At 43.2% G+C, this 24,722-nt stretch overlaps 1 protein-coding gene across 1 annotated transcript in view; it reads left to right on the top strand.

Moving 5' to 3' along the window:
* The first annotated feature begins 1,789 nt into the window (after nt 1-1,789).
* The window catches only part of SLC6A2 (solute carrier family 6 member 2), a 109,622-nt gene continuing 86,689 nt past the window's right edge, over nt 1,790-24,722 (top strand). Inside the window, exon 1 of the mRNA XM_026652720.1 lies at nt 1,790-2,090. Coding sequence (XP_026508505.1) covers nt 1,790-2,090 — 301 coding nt within the window. The remainder of the gene's footprint in view (nt 2,091-24,722) is intronic.

Genomic DNA, 24,722 nt, shown 5'->3' with positions numbered 1-24,722 from the left:
GGTACTGCATGGGGCAGTGTGTATATTGGAAGCATGAGCAATATGTCTGGGGGGTTGTGCCAGGAGGGGGGAAGGAGTTGTGTGTGTGATTTATTCAGCCAGGCTGAAGGCAGGAAATACGAATATCTGGGTGCCAGGTGTCCTCAGTGTGCTCTGACTCTGGAGAGTTTCGGCAAGCGTTGAGATGCTATGCCTAGATCGGGGGTAGGAGCCAAGGCACAGCTGAGGATCATGAAGGCTGCCAGTTGCATGGTCTGGGATGAGGGATTTCCATTCCCAAACATTACCCCTCTCCTAACTGGGCTCCTTTCTCACCCTCTAAACTCAAGGAGGCGCCTGAAACTCCTCGTCAGGTCATGCTGGCATTGCCACAGTGCGGATGGCACTGCGTATTATAAATCAGTTCTCAATGCAGGAGGAGGCCCCCCCTCACCAAGGCTAGAATGGTACTGGGGGAGGCCTGTGACCTGACCTGAAGTTAGGCAGGGGCAGGGGCAGTGGCTGCTTAGTGGTATCACTGGGGAAAAGGCAAAAAAGTTGGACCCTGCCAGTATTTGGCCGCTACTCCCAAATTCCACTGCCTAAAGGGAGAACAAGTCTAGTCGCTGCTATGGGGGTGGGGAAGGGATCATACACACCCCCAGATCCTGATGCAACAGATCAGCTCTGGAGAACCCGGTATCCCCCTGGATTCAGATAATTTTGGGCCCCTGTCCCTCTAATTCTGTCCCCTACTTATACTGGTCTTACAGGGCTTACTGTTGCAGCAGGGCAGCAAATGCCCTGATCCAGGGGCGCTGGGACACTTTGGTTCAATGGCTCTCAGCCCTCCCTCTAGACAAACTGGAAACCCCGTGTCATGGAAACCACTTCAAGCCCGGGGGTGCTGTAACACCCCTAGCTCCAGCACCCGTGACCCGATCTGGCACCTGGATAACCCCACCAGATCCAGACAGTCCCTGGGCCCGCACATTCTGCTGGCGAAAGAGGGAACAAGTCAAACTACCCTCTGCTTCGGGGAGGGGGGGGGGTCCACTGCCAATGCACCGCGGTGCCACCGCGCTACCACCCCCCAGCTCTGCCCCCCCCCCCCCCCATTGCCCTGCTCAACTACTCAGCGCTGCCAGACCAGGGGAAACTGCCTCTGTGGCGAGCCCAGGCAGCCGAAAGTTGGCCGGGTAGCGGCCCCAGCTGGGCGCGCTGGCAGCGGGCGAGGCGTGGGGGCGGCCGGGGCTGTGCCGGCGGGGAGGAGACGCAGCGCTGCCTGCCCCTGTGCGGGGCCGGGCTCTGCCCCGGCGGTAGGACCAGGAGCCGGGAGCGGGGGGGTGGGTTTGTGGCGCGGGCGCACGGAGGTTTGACATTTTCAGGTGCAAGGGGAGTGGCTGGGGCTGTTCCCTATTTAGCCAGCGGGACGTGGGGAGCGGGGCAGGGAGCCGGCAGCGGTTCCCCAGTCCCTGTAGCGCCCCTGCCAGGGACCCCTGGGCGGTGGGTGGCCCGGGCACTGGGCACTTGTCCCGCGCCTCACCTAGGCAGGGGGTGCGGCCGCAGCGGGGCTCGGGCAGCCGGTGCTCCCGGGGGGGGGAAGCTGGCTCGGAGTTTGTGACTCCGTCCCGTGCAGCCGCGCGGGATCCCGGCTCATGTGCAGCCTTATTACGGCTTCTCCTGCACCGCCGGGCCGGTGCGCACCGAGTCGCCTCCAGTGGGAAGTGCACTTCCGTTATCTCCTTCTCCCCCACCCCCCTCCGCCGCTCCCCCTCCTGAGCTCTCTTTCTGGGGGTTCCAGGCGAGGATGAACAAACCGATCCAGCCCGAGCGCAGAGTGTCGGCGGTGGCTCCCGCGCAGGACTGCTCCGGCCAGCCGCCGCCGAGGAAGGATGTGGAGCTGCTTCTGGTGAAGGAGCAGAATGGGGTCCAATACACCAGCAGCAGCCTCTTGCCGGCCGCCTCCAGCCTCCACTACACCGCCGAGGGGCAGCCGGAGAGGGAGACCTGGGGCAAGAAGATCGACTTCCTTCTCTCGGTCATTGGATTCGCTGTGGACCTGGCCAATGTCTGGAGATTTCCCTACCTCTGCTACAAAAATGGAGGGGGTAAGAGCACAATTTTACTGGGTCTTTCCCATCCCCAGGGCTGGAGCTTTTGCAGACCGTAGTGCTGTATTCACTTCCCAGAGTTTCCAGCCTTTTTTTTTTGTATTGCAGACTGGCTGAAATCCTAGCTGCGCGGGGTCTCTCTAGCCTCTCCGTAATGATCTGTAGTCAGTGTCACTGGTTAATAGCTATAGGGCACTAGGGCAGGGAGCACTCCCTCATCCACCCTAGAAACTCTCTTCCCTTCCTAGTAGTCTGCAGAACATGGTTCAGAGCTCCCTTGCCGTTTATTCCACTGAAATCGATCGGATAAGAATTACACACACACCCCTCTGAGTAAAAGTTTTGAACTGATGCTACTACTTTTGGCAGCCACTTTAGTCTTTTAGAGCTGCTTGTGTGTCAGACTGCTTGTTTTGCAAAAGATCTGAGTGGAGTGTATGGGGAAAATACCTTTGAACAGTAAAAGAGCATCTGGAAAAGTTGTAGCTTGGCCAGTGAAAAGTTTCTGAGGGAGACACAGCTTTTGTTTTGGATGTGATTTCCACTAGCGAGTATGCAGTCTGAGGTTTTTTTGGTTTTGTTTTGTCTCCAATGGGCAGAAGACTTGTCAAAAAATGAAAACCCCTTCTGCACATCCAAAAACAAGCCAAAAAGCCCCACCTTAATTATATTCAATTCAAGTAATCTAGCACATCTATAGCAAGACCTTAAACCCAATGAGGCCTCTTTCATCCCTGTGAAATTTAAGGTGCTGCTGGTGGTGATGCCTCCCCTCCCCCCCCCACACACACACACTGTGCAATGGAGTAACACCATCTGCAGGTGCCTACAAATCACACATAGAACAGACCCCATCTACCAGATGGAAGACTGTTTGCCTGAACGTTCAATGCTCTGGGTAGAAGGCTAGCTGGATAGAAAGCATGTACTGTGAGACACAGCTATTTATGTCTCGGTGATGTGGTTGCTTGGTGATAAAGACTAACGGTTTCACATTCGTAGCATAAAGTCTTTCTTTCCTATGAGAAAATACATGGTGCAGGAAAATCCCACTCAACGTAGATAGCTGAAACTGAGTTGTACGGTAGGTCATTGCACCTTCACTGTCTCTTCCTTAAAACTTAAACTGATAGCAGTAAGGGCTGGTACTTAAAAACTTAGCCTGCTTTAATACCACCAAATATTTGGAGGGGTGGGGAGATCAGGTAAACCATACTCCTGCTACCCCTACAGATGTGTGCCAGCTGTTCAGCAACTGAAAAAAATAACCCCCAAATATACTTTGATTCAATCCAAGATAGCTCAGACACTCCAAGATACTGTGGTGCCATGCACTGCCCCTTTGTAAGGAGACAGGTAGGTGACCCCTGAGATCTATTGCAGGTGTATCAACATCACTATCCATGCCATTCTACCTGTATGCACCATTTGGAGAGCTTCTGTTTACTTGACATTCAGTGAACAGATTGTATTTTATTTTCAGGGAGAGAGAGGTATAGTCCCCCTATTTCACTGTAGAGTAACAGAAAGAGGTAAAGTCTACAATGGTCAAACTCATTGCATTCCCCCCATGATTCTGAGTCACTTCCAGTCAGATTCTTCCCCTTTTCCTTAGTAGTCTGCTACTAGCTCAGGCACGGGAGACAGGATTCTGCATCTTCCTGTGTGTTCTGTGAGCTTTCTGTTAGCTGTTTATTGTAACTTCAGCCAGGGCAATGTAGACACAGCTAGCATGATTTTCTGGAAAAAAGTGTGAGATGGCAGCTGGTATTTGCCTGGCTTTTTAGAGGATTCTTTCTACTGGACTGAAAACTCCCACATGACCCTCTGATTTAGCTTTTGGGGTATATAATTTTAAGAAGTCAACCTTGCTGTTGAACTCTCTGGAAATATACACGGATGGCAGACAGAGCTAGTGTACTCTCCCATAGAGCACCCTGCAACCTGCCACTCGGAAGCTTTCGCTCTTCCCACCAGCAGCAAAGTGAAATCAGGGTTATTGCTGAGAGGCCTCTGAATGTTAGGCGCACCCCCAGTGCTAATAGATTCTTCAGAAACTCAGAGCGGCTCTGCTCATTGGTTTGGAGACTGTAAACACTATTTTGTTGCCTCTGCTCCTCCACCTTCCTCCCTCACAGTCAGCCTTCCCTTTTCCCTTAACACATTCTTAGCAGGACAGCTCCTTCTGGCCCTTGAGGAGGTTTGTTTTTATTGAGGAGGAAAGGATGGGTTGTCATTAATGCTCACGAGTGTCAGCTTCTGAGAGGAGGGCAGTCACTTAGCCAGGGCTTTTCTTTAAGAGCTGTTCTCAGCATGGAAGATAACCAGGGAAGGGCTGCCTCAGAGCTTGGTTAAACTGCAGGGCATAATCACAACTAGATATTGAACATGGCTTGTCCGGATCTATGCCGATTGCTAAACCATGGTCAGCAGTGTGTCAGCTAATAGTGTTCAGACATGGCACCGTTTCCTAGTACAGATCAGGCCTGAGGAGTGGGAAACAGAACCACAGAGTGGGCTTGGCTACTACCTTCTATCTAGTCGCACATGACTACAATTATCTCTCTGGTATCTGAATGCTTTTCCATCATCCACCACCATGTTTGATATAGGCATTGGGCTTGCTTGGTGAGGAAGTAGAAGTCTCTGTCTCAGCGAGTTGGGCAGAGGAGACTAAGGGTGAGTGAACCTGCTTTAGGTAGTTTCAAGCCAGCTCAATACTTTGCCGGGGTGAAGTTTGGCTGCACATTTGGACATAGGAGGGTTCTGATTCTACAGGTGTTTTTCCTGCAGCAGCAGAGGTGCTGAGGAGTGCAACTCAATGCAGAGAAGAGGAATGCCTTCTGGGTTTCACTCCCTTCTCTCCATCCCGGAGAACCACAGGTGTTCTCAAAGGCTTGATTTGCAAATACAGCAGCGCCTGTGAAAGTTGCTATTGTAGGCGCAAAACAATGGCAACACTGCTTTTCTCACTGCTGCAGAAGAGAACCCCACGAGCATTCAAGTGAGTTTTGCTGACTCAAAGTTAGTAAAGAGTTTGATCAGGGAGTGTGTGTATATATATATATATATATATATATATATATATATATATATAGGGTGACCAGATGTCCTGATTTTATAGGGACAGTCCCGATATTTGGGGTTTTGTCTTATATAGGTGTCTATTACCCCCCACCCCCCGTCCTGATTTTTCACACTTGCTGTCTGGTCACCCTAAGAATATAACTGCTGACTTACACATCCATTCAGGAGATGTCACAGGCAGACAGACACACACAAAATGTGATTCGAAAAGCAACAAAAAAAGAAGTGATACAGTTATCAAAGTAGCTTTTGGTTTGGCTGCTCAGTTAGACAGAGGTGCAGTATCCGCTTGGATTCCTGGTGTTGGCAACGGCACCAATTGAATAGAATGTTCAGAGACTTTTTTAAAATAAATTAAAAAAAAAAATCATTCAGGGTTTCTGTTCTCCTTTTTGATGTTTGTAAGGGTCTTCTTAAAGGACCTGACTGTACAGGGGAAAGAGTGAAACTTTCTATATATAAAGTGTGCTGAGATCTACAAAGTAAACAAACAAAGAGCTAGGGCCGGTTATAGCACTTGTAGACATATGTGATTAAGGCTGATGTTCCTATAGTCAAGGGAGTGGCCTGCAACAAGTTCTCTCAAATGCCAAGACAGAACTAACCACTCTGTTTTTCTTCTTATGGCTACATGTGATTTTTAGATTCAGAGTACTGTGATATATTGGTGAACAGAATTATATTCCCATTCCAAAATCTATAATCAATAAGGCAATATTAGGGGCTCACTGCACACAGGAACATCCAAGCACACGAAAGATCCTTCCTGAAAGTGTTATGTGGAAGAAAATCTCCCTATTACAATGGGAAGGGGGGATGCTGTAGGAGTGCTGTCTGGGTTCCTGTGTTACTCTGAATAGGTTAGACATTGTCAATGAAAACACTGCACACTAGAGCCTTTCCAGGCTTGTAAAGATTAAGTTGTTCATGATGTCAAAGTGAGAGCACTTGTAGGAAGCAACATGCTTTTTACAGGAGGGAAGTCTGAATACTCACCAGACTCACCTCATTCAAAGCTGAACGTTACAAGGATGTGTATGTATATACATATCCACCTCTTATAAGCCAAATCCTTGAGTTCCTTTGTCAGGCAAACGCCAGGGGCTTTCCTGTGTAAGAATTGGAGATATGGCCCTTTGGGGCTAGAACCTAAAGTTCCAGACAAAGACAATTTCCATTAGCTTGAATGGGAATAGTGCACATGCAAGGAGTGCGGGGTCATACCATTGGTTGCTAGTTTGTCACAATGTGCAAGTTCATAAACTGCATCACTGGTGTTAGAAACTGATTTTTTATTTTTATTTTTACCAGCTCCCAATAAAATAACAACAACAAAGAGTAAGAAGGACCCAGCTATTCATTTAAGATTCTAATATTAATTTAGAATCTTAAATGAATAGCTAGAAACATCTGTGTTTTTGGCATATCTTGCTGAGTTACTCCAATGGGATTTCTGCACATAGAGATAGAATGTAACCCTGCCTGAGCAACTGTAGCTCTCAAAAATATCCTTCAACAATTCATTAAAAAGCAAAGCAAAATGAAAAAAAAAACTTTGAGATTTAAAAAGTTTGAGTGTTCATTTTTATTTTGCTTACCTGTGGTCACTGAGTTTGCTTATCTTGCAGGAGAAGACAGCATTCAATGTCTGCCATAGTTACAGTTTGAAACAGGTCAACGATTTATTGAAGAGGAAACTTTCAGTTCAAATATACTGGTCCTGATCCGGCTCTCATTGATTTCACTGAGTGCAGGAGTAAGGCCACTGTATATTATTCTAAGCTAATTTATTCTGTGACCGCGAAAATTACATACAGATACTGCAGCTTCTGGGAGACAGACAAAATTATACTCTAGAGCTGGGAGGTCCTTAAATGTGTCCAAACTGGTTTGGACTATCAGCAGTTATTGTAAATTATTTGTACTTGACTAGCCTTCACAACACAAAAGAAAACTATAGCTTTCAGTAGGTAAAGTGTGAAATGCCTTGCTATCAAGTATGCCAGTTTTCACCGATTTCCCTACGCTCATAAATTCTTGAGCCTTATTAGAATAAATTTCTCTTATAAACCTCTGGCAAGCAGTTTTTTTAACGCAGTTCCTGGCTTTACTTCTGTATCTAGGGTCTGATCACTCTTCCTTAATCAGGCAATATCACCGTACTTAAGTCAAGTCTGATGCCTGACCTCTTATACATTTCTCATGAGCCTGCATTCAGTGGGATGTTTTCCGAGTGAGGATTGCCAGATAGAGCCCCAAAGAGTTTTCCAGCACATCTAGTAGCTTTAGAATTAGATTCTCAGAAACTTGGAATAGGATTTATATTGGTAGTTTAGAATGTATCTAATATCCCAAACTGATACCAAATGAAGTTGAACAACTACATGCTGAGTAATGCCTGGTATGATTAGTTGGTGTACTCCTTGTAGGTGCGTGTAAGGCAATACTTTGCATTAATTAACAGAGCAATTACAACATTCTTTTAATATTCATTTTTAAACGTTTTCCTGTAGTTTGTAAACAAAATGAAATGTGACCTACCATCTAGAATATTTTGAATTCAGTTTCTAAGAGAAAAGACTTGTTACACTATCATGCACTTTCTTTGTGATCCAAACTATTTGGTAAGATTGATCATGTTCAAACTTTTCATTAGGAAGCATGAAATTGTCAGATTAGTCACCAGATCCTTATTATACCATAAGACTCAAATTAAGCTTTTCATACATTCACAAAAAAGTCACAGATACCCAAGGAACTGTTAAAATATGTATCATAATAGATATATTTTAATCTCCTCAGAGACACTTTTCCTCCTCAGTGTTTTAGACTGACTGATTTCCAGGACTGTACCTAGTTATATTTGGTTCAAAGCACAAGTCACCAACAATCAATACATTTTAGCAGAGAAATGCAGCACACCATTAAAAACCTGATTATCCTACTTTTTGTGTCACATGACAGTAACCTATGGAGTATTGTCTTCTGTATTATATAATCAACATCTTTCAGTCAATTTCACTGAAAGTTCTACCCTGGAGTGGGCCTCATTGCGCAATAAAAAGTTTGGATTCAAATGTAGTGGTTAAGTTTGGTTTCCTAATACAGAGTATCCAAGTTTTATTAGCGAAGCTGTGTCAAGCCAGTGAACTCCCATAGATCCTTCAAAATGTTATGCCTGGCCCTCTCAGCTGCTATGCTTATGAACACATTGCAAACAGAATACTGGTCATATGCGTCTCACAATCTCCCTGCTGCTTCTCCTCCACTTGACCATCAGTCTTGCTACCTCACCAGAATGGTGCCCCAGAATTACAGTGGCCCAGGCCCAGGCCTCGTGGGGTTATAGGTGAATGTAGCCCTGCTTACTTGGCTTACATCAGATACTTAATAGATGTTGCCAGTATCTAAGAAGGAATAACTAATTCTTCCAGTCTCAAGAGATCAAATCCCTACCTATTCTAAATTGAGTTTCTGACTTTTGAGTTCAGGGCACTATGAAATCTCATATAAATGACAAGATGCTAATAATACAGTATTACTGATCCCAAATGTTCAAAAATCATGAGTCAGGCTAATAAAAAAAATCATGAGATTGGCTTTAAAATCATGAGATTATGTAAAAGTAATAGATTTGGTGTTCTTTTTATTTGCCTTCTGCTTTTTGAGTCTTTAGGGTGCACGGGGGTCACATTTTGAAGCTTTCTCCAGTCATGAGGACTAGAAGTTTACTTTTTCCTTTAAGAATGAAGGCTGAAATCATCACGCATCCACTTGACTCCTGAAGCTGAGGCTTTAAGGAAAACAATAATTATCATGAGACTCGTGACAAATTCATGAGAGTTGACAACACTAGTAATGCAAACTTCCAGCTAAATCGTCTCTGAATTGAAAACTTGCATCTCCCTGAACAGCTTCCAATGGGCTGTAGTTTGATGTTCAACAGCAGGTTAATGGTAGTGAAATGTTTTAGGGCTGTATCCTATTCAGAATTATCCTGTGAGAGTGAGTAAGGCAGATCAGATTTGCCACTAATTAATCCTTTTTGTGATCTGTTCGAAGAGATGCCCCAATCCACACTCCCACAGAAAGAAAATAGTGGTTTTCTAGGAACTACAGTAGGTGCTTAACACCTTTCCTTAATGCAGTGCTTGCCACATAATAAACAAGGTTAGTGTTACTGTTGGCAGATTAATCAGTTGTGCTGACAGAATGCAGATGTCCCTTTCTAACAGTGCTGAAGGGGACTGAAGGAACAGATCATGCACAATTAAGGATTAGAAATCCATTGATACAATTTCAGTAGCATCTACCGCAAAGATGGGCAAAACAGAACCACATCACAATTAAAGGTGGGTGTCGTTTGAAAGGTTTGGTTCATGTTTTCACTTTCATCCCCTTGTGCTTCTGCTGGTTTGGTGTGGAAACGGAAGTGCTGAAGTATCACCAGAAAGCCTGTTCTCATCATATTTCTAGCTTATCTGAAGAGGGAAGTTCTAAAAGTCACATTAGAAAGCATTCTCTTGTAAATATAGCAGCCTAGTGAAGCAGATCCAGGAGTTCAGTGTAGTTTGGTTAAGAATCCTAATTTTTGGATACTTATCCAAGCTGAAATGCCAGACCCATTCTCTCACTGATCTCTGTTTAAACTCTTATTGAATTCAGTGGGAACTATAGAGGCAATGGAAAGCAGAAAACACCCTTAATGAGAATAACCAACAGACCCTTTTCACTGCACCTTCTGAAACATTTGTAAGAGACAGCTGAGGGAGAGAATTCATGCTGCTCTGCCCATAGTACTAGCCTGGTCTACACATAGTTTTTGAGCAGTTTAATTATTTCAGTAAAAAATAAGTCACACCCCTAAGAGAAATAGTTATATCAATACAATGTGTAGTGTGGATGAAGCTGTATCAGTATAAAGATGGTTATAGCATTATAGAGTATTCTGCTTTCCATACAGTATATCTATCTTGATATAAAGCACCTTTGTACTGATATAATTGTTGGAACCCCACACGGATGCAAAATTTGTGTCCGCATCCGATCTGCAAAAATGATCCGCAGATTTGCAGGGTTTTAGGTATAAAATTTGGATCCGTATCCATCTGCGATCCGCAGAAATGGTCCACGGATGTGGATAGCTGCAGATATAAAGTGGATATCTGGATCTGCAGGGCTCTAATAAATTGTGTACACACAAAGGGGAGGGAGAGGGGAGGCTTGAGAGGGTTGTACTATTTTAACTTGTGTTTAAATAAGCCCCGATAGAAACTATGATTAAAATCAGTCGGTCATATACTGGTCCACTTGCTGCAAATTTTAATGCAGGCAAAAGTTTCAGAGCATTGCAAGTAGTTTTAAGAAGCATCACCTTTAAATGAACAGATTTAAAATAGAACACGTCTTCATCCACTGCTTGGTTGAGAGTGCATTAATGGCTATCACTACTAGTGCCTCTGCCCCAATTCACTCTCTGATTAAAATGAGTAAAGAACCTTTAGGAATCTAGGGCAAAAGTACGGAATTCCTTTATTGGTTTCTCTCATAAACACCATAGCATTAACATAGATATGGTTATTATGGACCTATTTTCTTTCAAAAGCGTGGGGGGAAATGGTTTGTAACATGCACATTTATGCACGTTCCTATATTTTGAGAGGCATCGGCGTCATTGTAAAATATTGCACTGCAGGAGACTGGGTCTGACAAAAGACATTTTTTCAATAACCGTTTTGCATGAGTACCTTCTTGGACATAGCACAAGTCCAGATCTGTTGACTAGTTCATCCTCATTCCTAGTATTTCCCATCTCCTACACAGCATTCGTATCATTCACACGGCATATGCAAAAACATGACATGAGATTTTCCAGGGAATCATGCATTGAAAACAAAAAGTCAAACCTTGTTTCTGTTACTTTGCAACTAATACCAACCCTGTCACTGGAGCACTGAGTGACAGTGAGCAATGTTAGTAGAAAGTTACCCAGGAGAAGATGGGGCAGATCTTGATCATCCTAGATGCCCCACTCAAATCAATGAAGCTGCTTGGGTGAGCAGGAACAGCAGAATTTGTCCCGATTTAAAGAATCAGTCCGTCCTTATTCTGGCAAAAGTCTCTATTTATTCACATTGAAGAGATACAAATACAGTGATTTTTAATCCAAGATTTTATGATTTTTCTAAAAGAAAGAGCCTAATCCAGTTAAAAAGCTGAGAATCTTCCCTTCCCAGTGCTACAAAGTCTCAAATTTCTAGCCAAGGTGGGTCACTGGAGCTTTAATCCGTCATGAATCTCGTATTTAATCTTGTTGGTCCTGCATCTCAGAACTACATTTCTTTTGGGGTGGATTTTGAGTGGGGACTTCCACATCTGGAAATGAAAGGGGAAACCTTTCTCTGACAGGGTATTTAGTCCCTGGTCAGGGGGGAAATAATCTGACTGAAATGCCTTTGACCTGAGCACTGATTGAGGAAAGACTCCAGCAGTGGACCCTAAGGTTGTAGTGGTGACTGCATCCTCCAGCTTCCCCTCCACATGGGGTCTGTGGTCACAGGATCCACACAGGCCACGTATCTGTTATCTGTGCCCCCACATCTTGCCTACCCACAACACCACCTTCACCCAACCCCCATGATGTGCAAGAAGCTCTCATGTCCTCCCTTTTCTCTCTCTCTCTCTCTCCTCCGTGCATCAGAAATGTGGTGGTTCCACTGAAGCTTGGGTCTTCCATGACAGCTCAGGAAGGATTTCATCCCAAATGCCTAGTGCTTCTGCATTGTTCCCTAAGTTAGAATAGATGTTCCACATTAAAGGCATCATGCCAACATTTTCCAAGCTTGACTGCTTAAAAAAAAAAAAAAAATCCGGCACCTGAATGCTTATTTTAGGCACAAAATCTTATTTCTAGAGGTGCTGAACATTCACAGCTCCCACTGAAATCATTGGATAGACTATGATGATTGAGCTGCAATTGCTCAGCACCTTTAGGCCGCTTATGTGCCTGGATATAGGATTTGTCTGTCTAGCTTTAGCCTTTTGAAAGCAATGACCTTATTCCTTAAGCAGTAGCACCAGAACCACAAGAGAGAGCATTGCCTGCATTTTGGTATGTTATTCTTTTGTTATTTATTTATAGCTTATGTTGGGAAGGTCATAGATGAGAACTTATCAACTAATGTACCTTATCAGCACTATTCACTATTTTCTTTTCTTTTGTCCTTATCTTTCCCCGCCTATTTTGTAATTAAATATGCCTTGAAGCGTCTCTACCGAAGTATGACAGAGGTGACAGCACAATACTCTGAGATTTAGGGACTACAGTTCTGAAGCTGAACCTGTCTGCCAGAGGACTGTCTGTCTTACTCATTTTCATCCAAAAAGACATTTCAAAGTTTCCAGTGGATGAAATTCCATGAAACAAAGTGACATAAAATTCAGAAGTCAGGTAGAAATGGACAGTTAATTATCTTTAGCTGCCCCTTAAGCAGTTCTTTAGGATCAGAGCTCTCTGATTGTTGGGGGAGCGGTGAAGAACGCTGCCTTCATTGTTGACTTGCCTTTCACTAGAAGATGCTAATTTCCAGTGCTCCCAATCTTTGTCTAAATAGTCGTGAACACAATCATTTGCTTGCAAAAATATAGACAATTGCTGATGCTGTTCTCTTGACGTGTATTAACTGGTTTGCTATTGTTTAGTTATCACTATTGTTTGAGTTCATACTCTACCTTTTAAGCATGTGTAAAATAGGAATCCATCACTATCAGACTATTATTAGATATATATATATATATATATATATATATATATATATATATGCCTCACAGCTGCTCTGTTATAAACTCCTTCTTTAGAACATGCTTGTCACATCAGCATAACAAAGAAACCTTGGAGCACAAGAGCCGCCTATTGGTTTGATTCTGCCCCACTGAAGTCAATGGGAGTTTAGATTTCAGTGCTAGAAGGATCAAAGTCTTACTCCCTTTGTCAAGGCTGTATCCCCACTTTGAACTTTAGGGTACAAATGTAGGGGCCTGCATGAAAACTTCTAAGCTTAACTACCAGCTTAGCTCTGGTCCCGGTGCCACCATTCTCACTGGATTCCCTCCCTGGGAAGCCTTGAGAAACCTCTCACCAATTCCCTGGTGAATACAGATCCAAACTCCTTGGATCTTAAACAAGGAGAAATTGACCCTTCCCCCCTCCTTCCTTTCACCAACTCCTGGTGAATACAGATCCAAACCCCCTTGGATCTTAAAACAAGGAGAAATCAATCTAGTTCTTAAAAAGAAGGCTTTTAATTAAAGAAAAAGGTTAAAATCATCTCTGTAAAATCAGTATGGAAAATAGCTTTACAGGGTAATTAAACTTAAAGAGCTCAGAGGACCCCCCTCTGTCTTAGGTTCAAAGTACAGCAAACAAAGATAAACACTCTGGTAAAAGGTACATTTACAAGTTGAGAAAACAAAGTAAATCTAAGACGCCTTGCCTGGCTTTTACTTACAATTTTGAAATAAGAGAGAGACTTGTTTAGAAAGATGGGGAGAACCTGGATTGATGTCTGGTCCCTCTCAGTCCCAAGAGCGAACAACCCCTTAAACAAAGGACACAAAACAAAAGCCTTTCCCCCCCCCCCCCCAAGATTTGAAAGTATCTTGTCCCCTTATTGGTCCTTAGGGTCAGGTGTCAGCCAGGTTACCCGAGCTTCTTAACCCTTTACAGGTAAAAGGATTTGGAGTCTCTGTACACAGGAGAGCTGTTACCCTTCCCTTTATAGTTATGACACCCTTATACATTTTTTATCAGTGCTTTGGGGGGTGGGGGTGGGGAAGCAGGTGGCAAGAATAGCCCTTGATTTCCAAACACTGAAATTAGGAGCAGGGTGATTAAAGAACCACATCTTACTACAGCATCCTTAGGTTGAGTAACAGTTTTGTGTGTCATTGATGTGCTGGGAGTAGAGGAGGTAGAAAACTACATAGGATTCATCTTCATGTGAGCCTGCAGAATTTTTGAGCCCAACAGCGGGTCTTCTGGCCCATCAATGGCATGGAAAAATGTACCCTAAGTTATCAATGAGCCAATGAAATAAGCTTTTATCCTGAGCTGATCAAACCTAAAGAAAAAAATGATCAAAGGTTTGCTTAGGACATTTTTAGAATGGGTCCAATGTGGTTCTACTGAAGGGGAAAATGTCATTTTAAATGCAGGGGAAAAGGAAGGACTGGCATTTTTCTCTGATAGTCACACTGCTCTATAGAATATGAAACAGACCAAAACTTTTTTCAGACCACAAGGTGGAGCAATAAAACCTTATAAACGGATAATTAATGTAAAGTCAATGTACTGTATTTTTAAATAGCCAGATCATTAGGAGCTCGTCAGACAATTGTATAATAATGAAAATGGTCTTTCACAACTGGCTCTTTTTCTTGGATCTTCTGATGCACTTCATATATTAGGACATTCTAGGACTGGCACCTTTCAATGACCAATGAGTTGGCTTTTGCAGTAATGGTGATGGGAACACTGTGCAAAAATGAACAACATGTTGCTCAAATTAACCTGCCATTGGTCCATTTGAAACAAGGCTAACATAAAAGTGGAGGCATATCCCTTTATTGGAAGGAAGGAAAAGGGCAGAGATTATTTCTCAGAAGGGTTTAAATCTTAGAGGGCTACCTGTGCAACCTTACAGAACTGTTTTAAAAATGGACTGTGAACAATCCACATTTCCATATTACATTCACTACTGCAATCCTAGAACACAGAACCATATCCTGTATTTTTTACAATATTAAAACTTGCATCCCCCCTCTCACCAGGTCTCAAAGTCTGATCCTACTTGTGCATGACAATCTTTCAAACAGCTGGGGATACATGTGAAATGTTTGCTTTGATGAGAGATAACAGTTAAATAAGTTGGAGTAATTACAATATTAGAAATTTTCACACAAGTCTTCTAGAAACGCAAGGATCATAAGTCACTAGCTGACTCAGAACTACATTTGTTACATGACTTTTCATCAGGACACGGGACTGCAACTATCCATGGATGTTCAAAGAGATTGATCCTTAGGAGGCTGAAAAGCTTTTATGTCCCACTGTTAAGAGATTAGTAATGAAATTACTCCAAATGCACATTTTAAGATTAATGACAAAATCAAGGAATTTCATGTGCTAAGGGATGCATTTGTGTCTTATCTAAAGAGAAAGATGTAAAAGGTACCAGTACATGAAATCACTAGGGAGGTTGTTGAGGAGAACGGGGCCTTCACCCAATACTACGCCCTGTAAATAATGAACAGAGTGTTAGATTTGTATAAACTGTGGTTCTCATTAAAGGCTCTATTTTTAAATTGACTCCATAAAGGTCATATTATGGCCTATGCACTCCTTTCCTGCACTGCACAGGGCTTTCTTATTACAGATCACAGCACCCCGGGAGAGCAGCCTCCATGGGGTTACTATTCACCTACCTAGGCAGATGGGTGGGGAGTGCAGGGCCGGCGCTTCCACTAGGCGACCCTCGGCAGGATTTGGGGGGGCGGCATTTTGCCGTCCTCGGCGGCAATTCGGCGGTGGGGGTCCTTCCGCGCCGCGTCTTCGGGGTGCTTCGGCGGTGGGTCTTTCACTTGCTCCGGGACCCGCCGCCGAAGCGCCCCGAAGACACGGAGCGGAAGGTCCCCCGCCGCCGAATGCTCTGAGGAGGAGCACGGCCGCCTAGGGTGGCAAAAACCCTGGCGCCGCTCCTGCGGGAGTGGATGGAGTTTTGACTCTGTCTCTGGTCTCCCACATGCCAGCCAGCACAGCAGAGCCAGTGCAGGGCGAAGTACCTTATGCAAAGTATTCAGGGTTCTAAATGATCACCATTTTATCCTGAGAATTATGATGCATTAGGGATTTTACCTAGGAATCCCAGCTCACAGAGACAAATGATGGGGGAGACGCTCAGCTTTCATTCCAAAATACAAGGAACTTTCTAGCCCTCGTGGTTGTAGAGGAAAGTCTGAAAATGTGAACCTAGTGCACCCGAAAGGCTCAAAAGGCCAGAAGGCAAATAAAAAGAACCCAATTTTTTAAAAAAATCTTGTGGTGTTAAGCCAAACTCATGATTTTCTGGGACCTGATTCATACCTTTTTGAATGTTGGGAACACTGGGTATGTGACTGGCGCAGATTATTCTTCCCTGAAGCAAGTAGAGGAAGCCTCGGATCAGACTGAGTCATAATTTGGTCCCTCCTGATTTAGTCCTGGAGTCACAATTATGCATTACCTCTTACAAAGGGCTGGTGACAAAGACAATCTCTAACCCTAAATGAACAGATCTGGATATCTTAGACTTCACTTAATTGTTTTCTACTTTTGCCCTACAGTAATGAGGCATAAAGAGACTAGAAGTAATAGCAATCAATGAGAGGTTTCCTTTTTCTTCTGCACAACACAGTCCAAACACTACCCAGGCAACACTGATTTACTGTCGAGTACTGTGCAGTCATAGCATAAAACTTGCCTTCTGTTTTCCATGTAAAACCTTAGTTTGGAAATACCTTGCTTTCAAATTTTATTGGGTCTTCATTTCATCTTAGCAGTGAATTATTATGGGCCCTGAGGTCATTTTCACATTCTTAGATGGAATTTCTAGCTAAGAGGCCCTGGACACAGTGACAGTGACAGAGTGAGTATAGGCGAGAACTAGGCTTCTATGTTTGTTGCTAATGGACTAATAAGAAAATCTATTAAATAAAAACAACTGAAAAAAACCTTTGCTTCTAGCCTAGATAAAACCCTGTGTGCCTGCTTTCTCCCCTCACAGACCGAGTGGGCAGAGAAAGGATAAAGTTTAGTGCCTAGCCATTCCAGTGCACCAGCTAGAATGGTTGAGCCAATGCAGCGATTATTGTAACTTGCTGTGGTTTAGGCCAGAACCAAATTACTACCCTTAATCCCTTTGGATGTGGGGAAGGGACAGTGGCAAGAGAACTGGGCAATAGGGTTTCAGTGATCCAGTCTTCCTGCAGCAACTGTTGGGGTGTTGCAGTTTACACAAGACTTTTTGCTGAGAACCATGCCGTAAGGTGCAATCTATCCCAAAGATTCTTAGCTCTTCAAGGCAGGGGCATCATCTTATAGGTGTGTTGCATCTAGCACGTTGCCAGTGCTATCCTATCATACATAATAAATGGGGCACCTTGAAGCTTTCCAATTGTGAGTGCTTTCCATAAAAATTAGCAATATTCTTGGGAAATTCTCTAGTTTCCCAAACAGCTCTACTTGGAGCGTGGTCAGATAAAGAATCCACAATCAGCTGGAAGCTACTCTGATTCAGTGATTTTTAAAATCATATAGTGGTCTGAGTTGATAGTGCCTGAAATCTTTTAAAATAAATGGGAGAACATTTTTGTCTTCTCCAAGGCAGTTTGGGCAACAGCAGATGTTACTATAATGGTAAATTTGGTGCCAGCATAATCCCTTATTTAAATCACCGCAGCCAGAGAGAGTTTACAAACAAATTAATTAAAATACTGTACAAAGTCCTAGTTAGCCTCACTTTAGTAAGGTCTTGATTATAATTAGCTAGGATACTTTTCTTTATTTAAATCCAATTGTACGAGGTATGTAACCTTACCTTTTATGGGTTCTTAGCTCTATAACACAAAAAATTACAATTAAACTGCAGACGTTTTTCAATACTGTTGGCAAAAAATATGCACAATATTTGGTCTAGAGTGTGTTTCGTCAGTTGCCCATACTGGTATCAGCAAAAACACTGGTCCTGATGACTCTACTTATAATGACTGAGAGCAAAACAGCACCTTGATTTACTGGGATTCTTACAGGTAGGAAATTATAACTATCATTCATCCGAGACAGAATATATTCCTTGGCTGATAGCAGAAATTTGCAGGATTCTGCTGTGCCAAGAGTGCAAGATAATATTTGCTGTACTAAGATATTACAAAATAGACCTCTAGTAAAACCTGGAAGGACAGGGGGTGTTTTGGTTTGGTCATTCAGTCCAAAAATTGGACTGAAGATAGGATTAATCACTGAACAGTAGGACAAGTTTTAAATGTACCTCATGATGTTTATACTTGCTCTAAAACTCTGCTAGAGAAGAATCATTTACCTCCCATTGGTTTGTACATTAATCCTCTTGAAAGCTGCCTGGCACTTGTCTAGAGTTGATTTAAGATGTCTTGAGCACTTTGGTACAGTTATGAATCACATGCTGCCTAAAAATGGGTACTGCATGCTCCCCAGAGGGTGTTTGCATTTGGGGTAGTTTTTTGGTTTTGTCAAATAACTAAAGACAACCTGGGGGAAAAAAACAGTCTTTAAATGTGGCTGCCTCCATGTGAAGTTACTCTGGGAAAAAGAAACTACATCACTCCTTTAAGCTTGCAGAATGGCACAGTATTAAACATACAGTCTCTCAGCTGCATAGCTTTGCAGTGTATGCTAACGACTGTGAATCCGCTGGAGCAGATGCCCTAAGACAGAATCTGAGTGCCCTGCACAGGAGCATCAAGCTCATGTGCAAACAGGGCCCAACATTTTTATCAATCATGTAGAAGTACATCAAAACTTACTGCTGATATATTTTTGTGGCTGACACACAGATTGGCAGAGTAGTAAATAATGATTCAGAGAGAGCAGGAGTACAGAGCAACCTGGATCACTTGGGAAGCCAGGCCCATTCCAACAAAATGCCTTTTAAAATCCAAAGTTTCACACCTAGGAACAAGGAGTGCAGACCATTTGGAACGCAGGGACTCTGAAAAAGATTTAGGGATTGTAGTGGACAAGCAACAACATGAGCTCCTGGTGCAATGCTGCGGGGAAAAGGGCTAATGTCCTTTGTTGTCTAAACAGAGGAGTTGTGAATAGGAGCAGGGAGGTGATTTTACCTCTGCATATCGTTTTGTGTTCAGTTCTGATCACATTTTTGAAAGGATGTTGAAAAATTTAAGCGTGTGCAGGAAAATAACCACAAAAATGATTTTTTAAAAAAAGGCCTTATAGTGACAGACTTAAATAGCTCAATTTGTTTAGCTTAGCAAAAGGAGGCAGAGGTGACTTGATTACAGTGTATCATGGGGAGAAAATACCAGGTACTGAAGGGCTCTTGATCTAGCAGAGAAAGGCATAAGAACCAATGGCTAGAAGCTGAAGCCAGACAAATTCAAATAAGATACATTTTTAACAGTAAGTTTATTCCATGGGTAATCACCCTATCAAGGGAAGAGGCAGATTCTCCATCTCTTGATGTCTTCAAATCAAGACTGGATGCCTTACTGAACGAGAAGCTTTAGCCAAACACAAGTTAAGGGGGCTCAATACGGGGGTAACTAAAATGTAATGGTCTGTGATACATAGGCTGTCATATGCTCCATCCTAGTGCCCTCCTGGATGCTAACTGTGCTCTGAAGGGCTGAGAAGGGGTGGAAACCCCCTAAAGCAGCTCCCAGAGCTGGCTGGATGCAAGCTGAACTACACAGGAGCCCCCTCAGGACCAGCTCTAGCTAACTCGGGCAGAATTCGCCCCGTAGGCATCCAGCAGCATCGTGGCTCTTCCCCACTCCCATAGCACCCTCGGGTTTGCCCTATGCATCTAGGAACCACGTTTAAGTTTGCATGTTCCAGCAGAAGCCATCCCAGAAAGGCAACATTGACACTCCATTCTGACCGAACAAGTGATGTTTAAAGCATCAGTTTAACCTTTCCCCACAAGAGAGCGACAATAGAGAGCAGAATCTCATTCCATTTGTACTACTTGTAACTTACCAGTCATGTTTATTTTTCATAGAGAACCAAAGGTGGGATTTTCAAAGGTATCCAACGCTGGTCTAACTTGACTCCCATTGACGTCAAGGGTTAAGCTCCTAGCTACCTCAATGAGAGCAGATAGTTTTTGAAAAACTCTCCTCCTTGACGTAATGGCAAATGTTTAGAACTATGTTGTAAAGAGAATACACTAGAACCACCGTGCTCTCTCTGCGGTGTATAGCATGATGCTTCGGTTTTCCAGAAATATCCGTGTAATATTCTGACCAAAAGTCACACTTATTAAAAAGCTAAAACACTACGTAGGGCAGTCAAGCAGTATTGATTACTGCACTTCAGGCACCTCCTACCAAATTTTCAGATGCTTGCAGAGTCTTCCCCATGGCAACTGTGCAGCTCATAAAATGGCCCACGAGTCACAGCCACATCCTTCCTCATTATGCCCTCTGTGAAATTAGTACACAAAGCCCACTGAGTAAACAGAGCGTTTCAATAGAGAAGAGGAAAGCTGACAGACTACAGTACAGTAGTTTAGTTTACTCAATCTTCTATAGCTTATGAAAAAGAATATTGAGCGGTGACTTGATTAGTGTAAAAGTACATTCATAGGGAGAGAATAGCAGGTACTAAAAGGCACTTAAATTTAGCAGGAAAAGGCATAAAAACTAAGAACCAAATGCTGGAAATTACAGCCAGACAAATTCAAAATAGAAATAAGGCACACACTTCTGACAGTGAGGGTGAGTAACCATTGGAACAAACTATCAAGGGACTTTGTGGATTTGCCATTGCTTGATGTCTTCTAGATGCCTTTCTGTAAGATATGCTTTAGCCAAACACAAGTTATTGGCCTCAGTGCATGTGTAACTGGGTGAAATTCTATGGTCTATGATATATAGGAGGCAGACTACATGATCTAATGGTCCCTTCGAGCCTATGAATCTATGAATGGTGAAAACATTCAGTCTCAATTACTCTGGATTGAGACAAACAAATAGAAATGAACAAGTGGAGCCCCCCCCCCAAGAGCAAATGAGAAAACTGTGACTAATATTCTGCATCTGAATGGAAACAAAATGGCAGCAAGCAGGGAACCCTCTGCATCTTGTGTTATGTACATAGCTCCCTATGGAACACCACAGAAAACAACTGCCCAGGCCATCATCTTTCCAGGGAAGCCTAGTATATGAGGGTCTGGTAATAGGCTTTTTAAAAACATATTTTGACTTCTAATGTTTGCACCTGGTTACATGGATCCATGGACTGGAAAACCAGCTCTTTTCTGTTCTAATCACCCACAAATGTGTTTTTTTTTTTTCATGTGAATAAGAAAGCCTTGAATTTGTTGTCCTTGACGCAGATTTGCTAATGTACAGGTTGACAAGTTGTTTGCCTGCTGACTTTCCAAGATGATCCTGCAGTTTGTGTTTGGAGCCTCATTGACTTCATTCATGTACTGATGAACTTGTCTCTTAGAAACTTTGCTGTACCACGGGTGATTGCAAGGATATACATCATGTTCGCAGTATTGGGGCACCTATGCTAATGCAGTAAGATGATAGAATGGGGAAAACTATGCTAATAACTCTCTTAAGCCTCTAAGCATGTCCATTGTGAACTAGATGTTTTCAGAAGCCTAGCAGTCTCACTCTGAGCTGAGTTTTTAGTGCTGTGAACTTCCGTCAGCCTCCCTATCGCGAGTGCTAATTGAGCATGAGTGATGGAAGAGAGATTTCCCTCAGGGATAGAGCTAGATGTTCTGCAGGCAGCCTTTGCTACCCTTGACCTTTTGGATATTTGTGACCTGGCTAAACTGGCCAAGTCACTTGCAAAGAGTCACAGTGCCAATGGAAAAATGTGGGCACGAATGGTGGCAGCTAGACTTTCAAGTCATTAAAGACTATAGGCTAATTTCTTTCTTGAATGTAATTGTTAGAATTGACATCAACCCACAATCTATGTGCCTATAATTAAGGGGGTTATGTTATTGTGATAGTAATGAAGCTATAAGATGGTATAATGTAGAAGATAACATGATCTCTGCAGCCCTGACAAACAATATTTTGGCCTTTAACAATCAAGTATAGAACAGAGGGTGGGAAAGGCTTTAATTAAACACCAGGCCAGGCCCCTAAACAAGCGGCAGGGGCAGACTATAGAAAAGGAATCCGTCTATACAGAAGTGCTGCAACTCAGGTTTTATTCTAGTATGTGTCATACTGGAACAGAGCAATGCTCCATTTAGGCAAGTGCCATGGAGCTGGCAGTGGCCTACATCTGATGTTTCAGAGGAAGGTGGGTAGGGCACTAGCAGGATGTGACAGAAGTATAATCGTATGACAAAATGCACTGCTGGAAGGCACTAATATACTATGTGGTGATAAGTACAGTATAAGAATCTACACAGACTAGAATACCAGACAAGCCATTGGTCTGTTCAAGTATGGGAATTGCTGTACTTTGTGAGGAAGGAGGCTATACCAGGCACTATTTTTCATGTTGGCACTAGGGTGACCAGATGTCCTGATTTTATAGGGACAGTCCTGATTTTTGGGTCTTTTTCTTATTTAGGCTCCTATTACCTCCCCACCCCCGTCCCGATTTTTCACATTTGCTATCTGGTCACCCTAGTTGGCACGGTATGGAAACCAGAACTTGTACAAAGCTATTAGTCAACAGCTATGCTCAGTCATTTAAAGGGAGAATTGTTTTCGGAGTTACTTTCACTTTCTAGCATTATGACGTCTAAGCTGTCCTCCAAGATCTTCCCTAAATATAAGTTAGATACCAGTAAAGCTGCTCCCCTTTTTCTCTCCTAGACTCATCTATACATGTTTTCTGGAGCTAGTTCCTCATTTTAAGCCTCTTCCATCTTTCCACAAACCACCTCCATGGTGATCTAATTACTACATTGAGCCCTCCTCTACCTGAGAGAATGTCCCATTTCTGGGCAGCTCTCCATTTTCCTCCAGAGGAGGTAACTGGATTTACCAAGATGTTGATGCCTTTCTTCTGACACTGATGTTATCTGTGCTTTTATGACACCCCTCCTTCCCCAACTGAGATCACTGGAGTGCAACATACATGCAGTTATGCTTGACGATCCCTCCGAAGCTTCAGCTACCAGCACTCCTACCATTACCACACTGTCATCTCCACTGGCTCTTAACCCTCTTCCTGGATTGCCTATGTTTTCTCAAACTCATGTTTTCTGCTTTGATTACTCTAAAATGCTTGCTGAACCAGATGGGCCTTTGCTGCCCTTTTGGCTGTTCCTGTGATTATCTCTAAATTACACACCATTGTAAAAGGTGATCTTTTCATTAATTTATGTAAATAGGACCTTACTCAATGACTTAGCTATTACTTATGAATGAATCATGCTGCTCTGAGTGGTTGGATATATTTAACTCTCTTTAATATGTTCAAAATAGCTTCTAATGGGTCTCTTTAGCTCATTACTCTTGCAACAGAAAGCAGAGGCGATAACTGAATTTGTCTGGCGGAGATGTGGTAACCCTTTCTGTTACTACCCAGTGATCAGAGTTTAAAAATACACAGCCATAAGTAACATGGTAGTGGAAGATTAGCAACAGTGTATTTAGACTTTGAAGGAGGTCAGCCAGTGAATTGCACTAAAACACTTATGGAGACTTCAGCCTGTTTATTCCCCCCTTTCATTTGGGTGAAAGGAGCCCAAGGATATCAGAAGTGTTGACCCAAAACTGAAAATGAGGGCATAAATTGACTCACATCTAAAAACAAGCTGCATTAGAGTGCATCATAGTAAGAGTGCGTCGTAAGAGATGCTATTCATTTCTCGTTACCATATAATTCCATTCTTCATAGAGTGAAAGAATAAGCTTTTGAGAAAAACCCATTAGCGTTCTTGGAAGGTGTTGTGGTATGAAATATTACAAAGGAGTTGCTGACATTTGCAAGGTACAACACTGTGATCCTTTTTTGTTAGATGTGGACAAACTATTTACAATACAGTGTTAGTCTTGACTACTGTAACCTACATCTACCTGTGCTTGATATCACCATTCAAAAAGCTGTTGCTAAGTCATCTTCTTGGCTTGTCACTTAGATTAAGTCTCCTCCTCTTTATATTTCTATTCCTGTAATAGGGTCACTACCCCCAAACATCCCTTCAGGGCATGGGGTGTCCTTGCAACATCCCTGCCTCAGTCTCCCTCTCTACTGGGCTCCTCATTGACTTCACAAAGGTTTTCTCATAGCCCATAACACTCTTACTTCCTCTGGCTTATTATCAGACAGTTCCAAAATCAGGTCTTGAGAGTACAAATCAGAAGTTCATGTTCTTTAAGGTTTACATATCATCCTTCCCCACTCTTCCTAAAGGCACTCCCAGGCCTTCCTGCCTGGGGCCTTCCTTGGCTTAGCAGGTCACTCCCAGGCCTATTTAACTACAGTTTTTTCTCCCCCTGGTGCCTCAGGATCTCCCCTTAGGGCCTACTAACTTCCTACAGCTCTCTCTCCCCTAGTATCTCACAGGCTCCTGCAAAGGCCAATAAATCCTCGTACCTCTTTCTTCCCTAGTATCTCATAAACTCCTGTAGGCCCCTTTCTAACTCTTTACAGAAAATTTTCCCTAGTGGCTATCCAGGCCTCTCCCTTATCTATTCCAGACACCTGCCTGGGTCACATGACTTTTCACATGACCCTCTTCATTTTCTGCACCTGGAGAGGAGAGTTGGCTGTTACAGGTGGGGCTGAGACCCACCTCC

The sequence above is a fragment of the Terrapene carolina genome, unplaced genomic scaffold, assembly GCF_002925995.2.
Source record: "Terrapene carolina triunguis isolate 2854851 unplaced genomic scaffold, T_m_triunguis-2.0 Scaffold130, whole genome shotgun sequence".
NCBI lineage: Eukaryota > Metazoa > Chordata > Testudines > Emydidae > Terrapene > Terrapene triunguis.
Note: the sequence above shows the minus strand (reverse complement) of the source record. Positions and strands in the feature narration are given on the sequence as shown.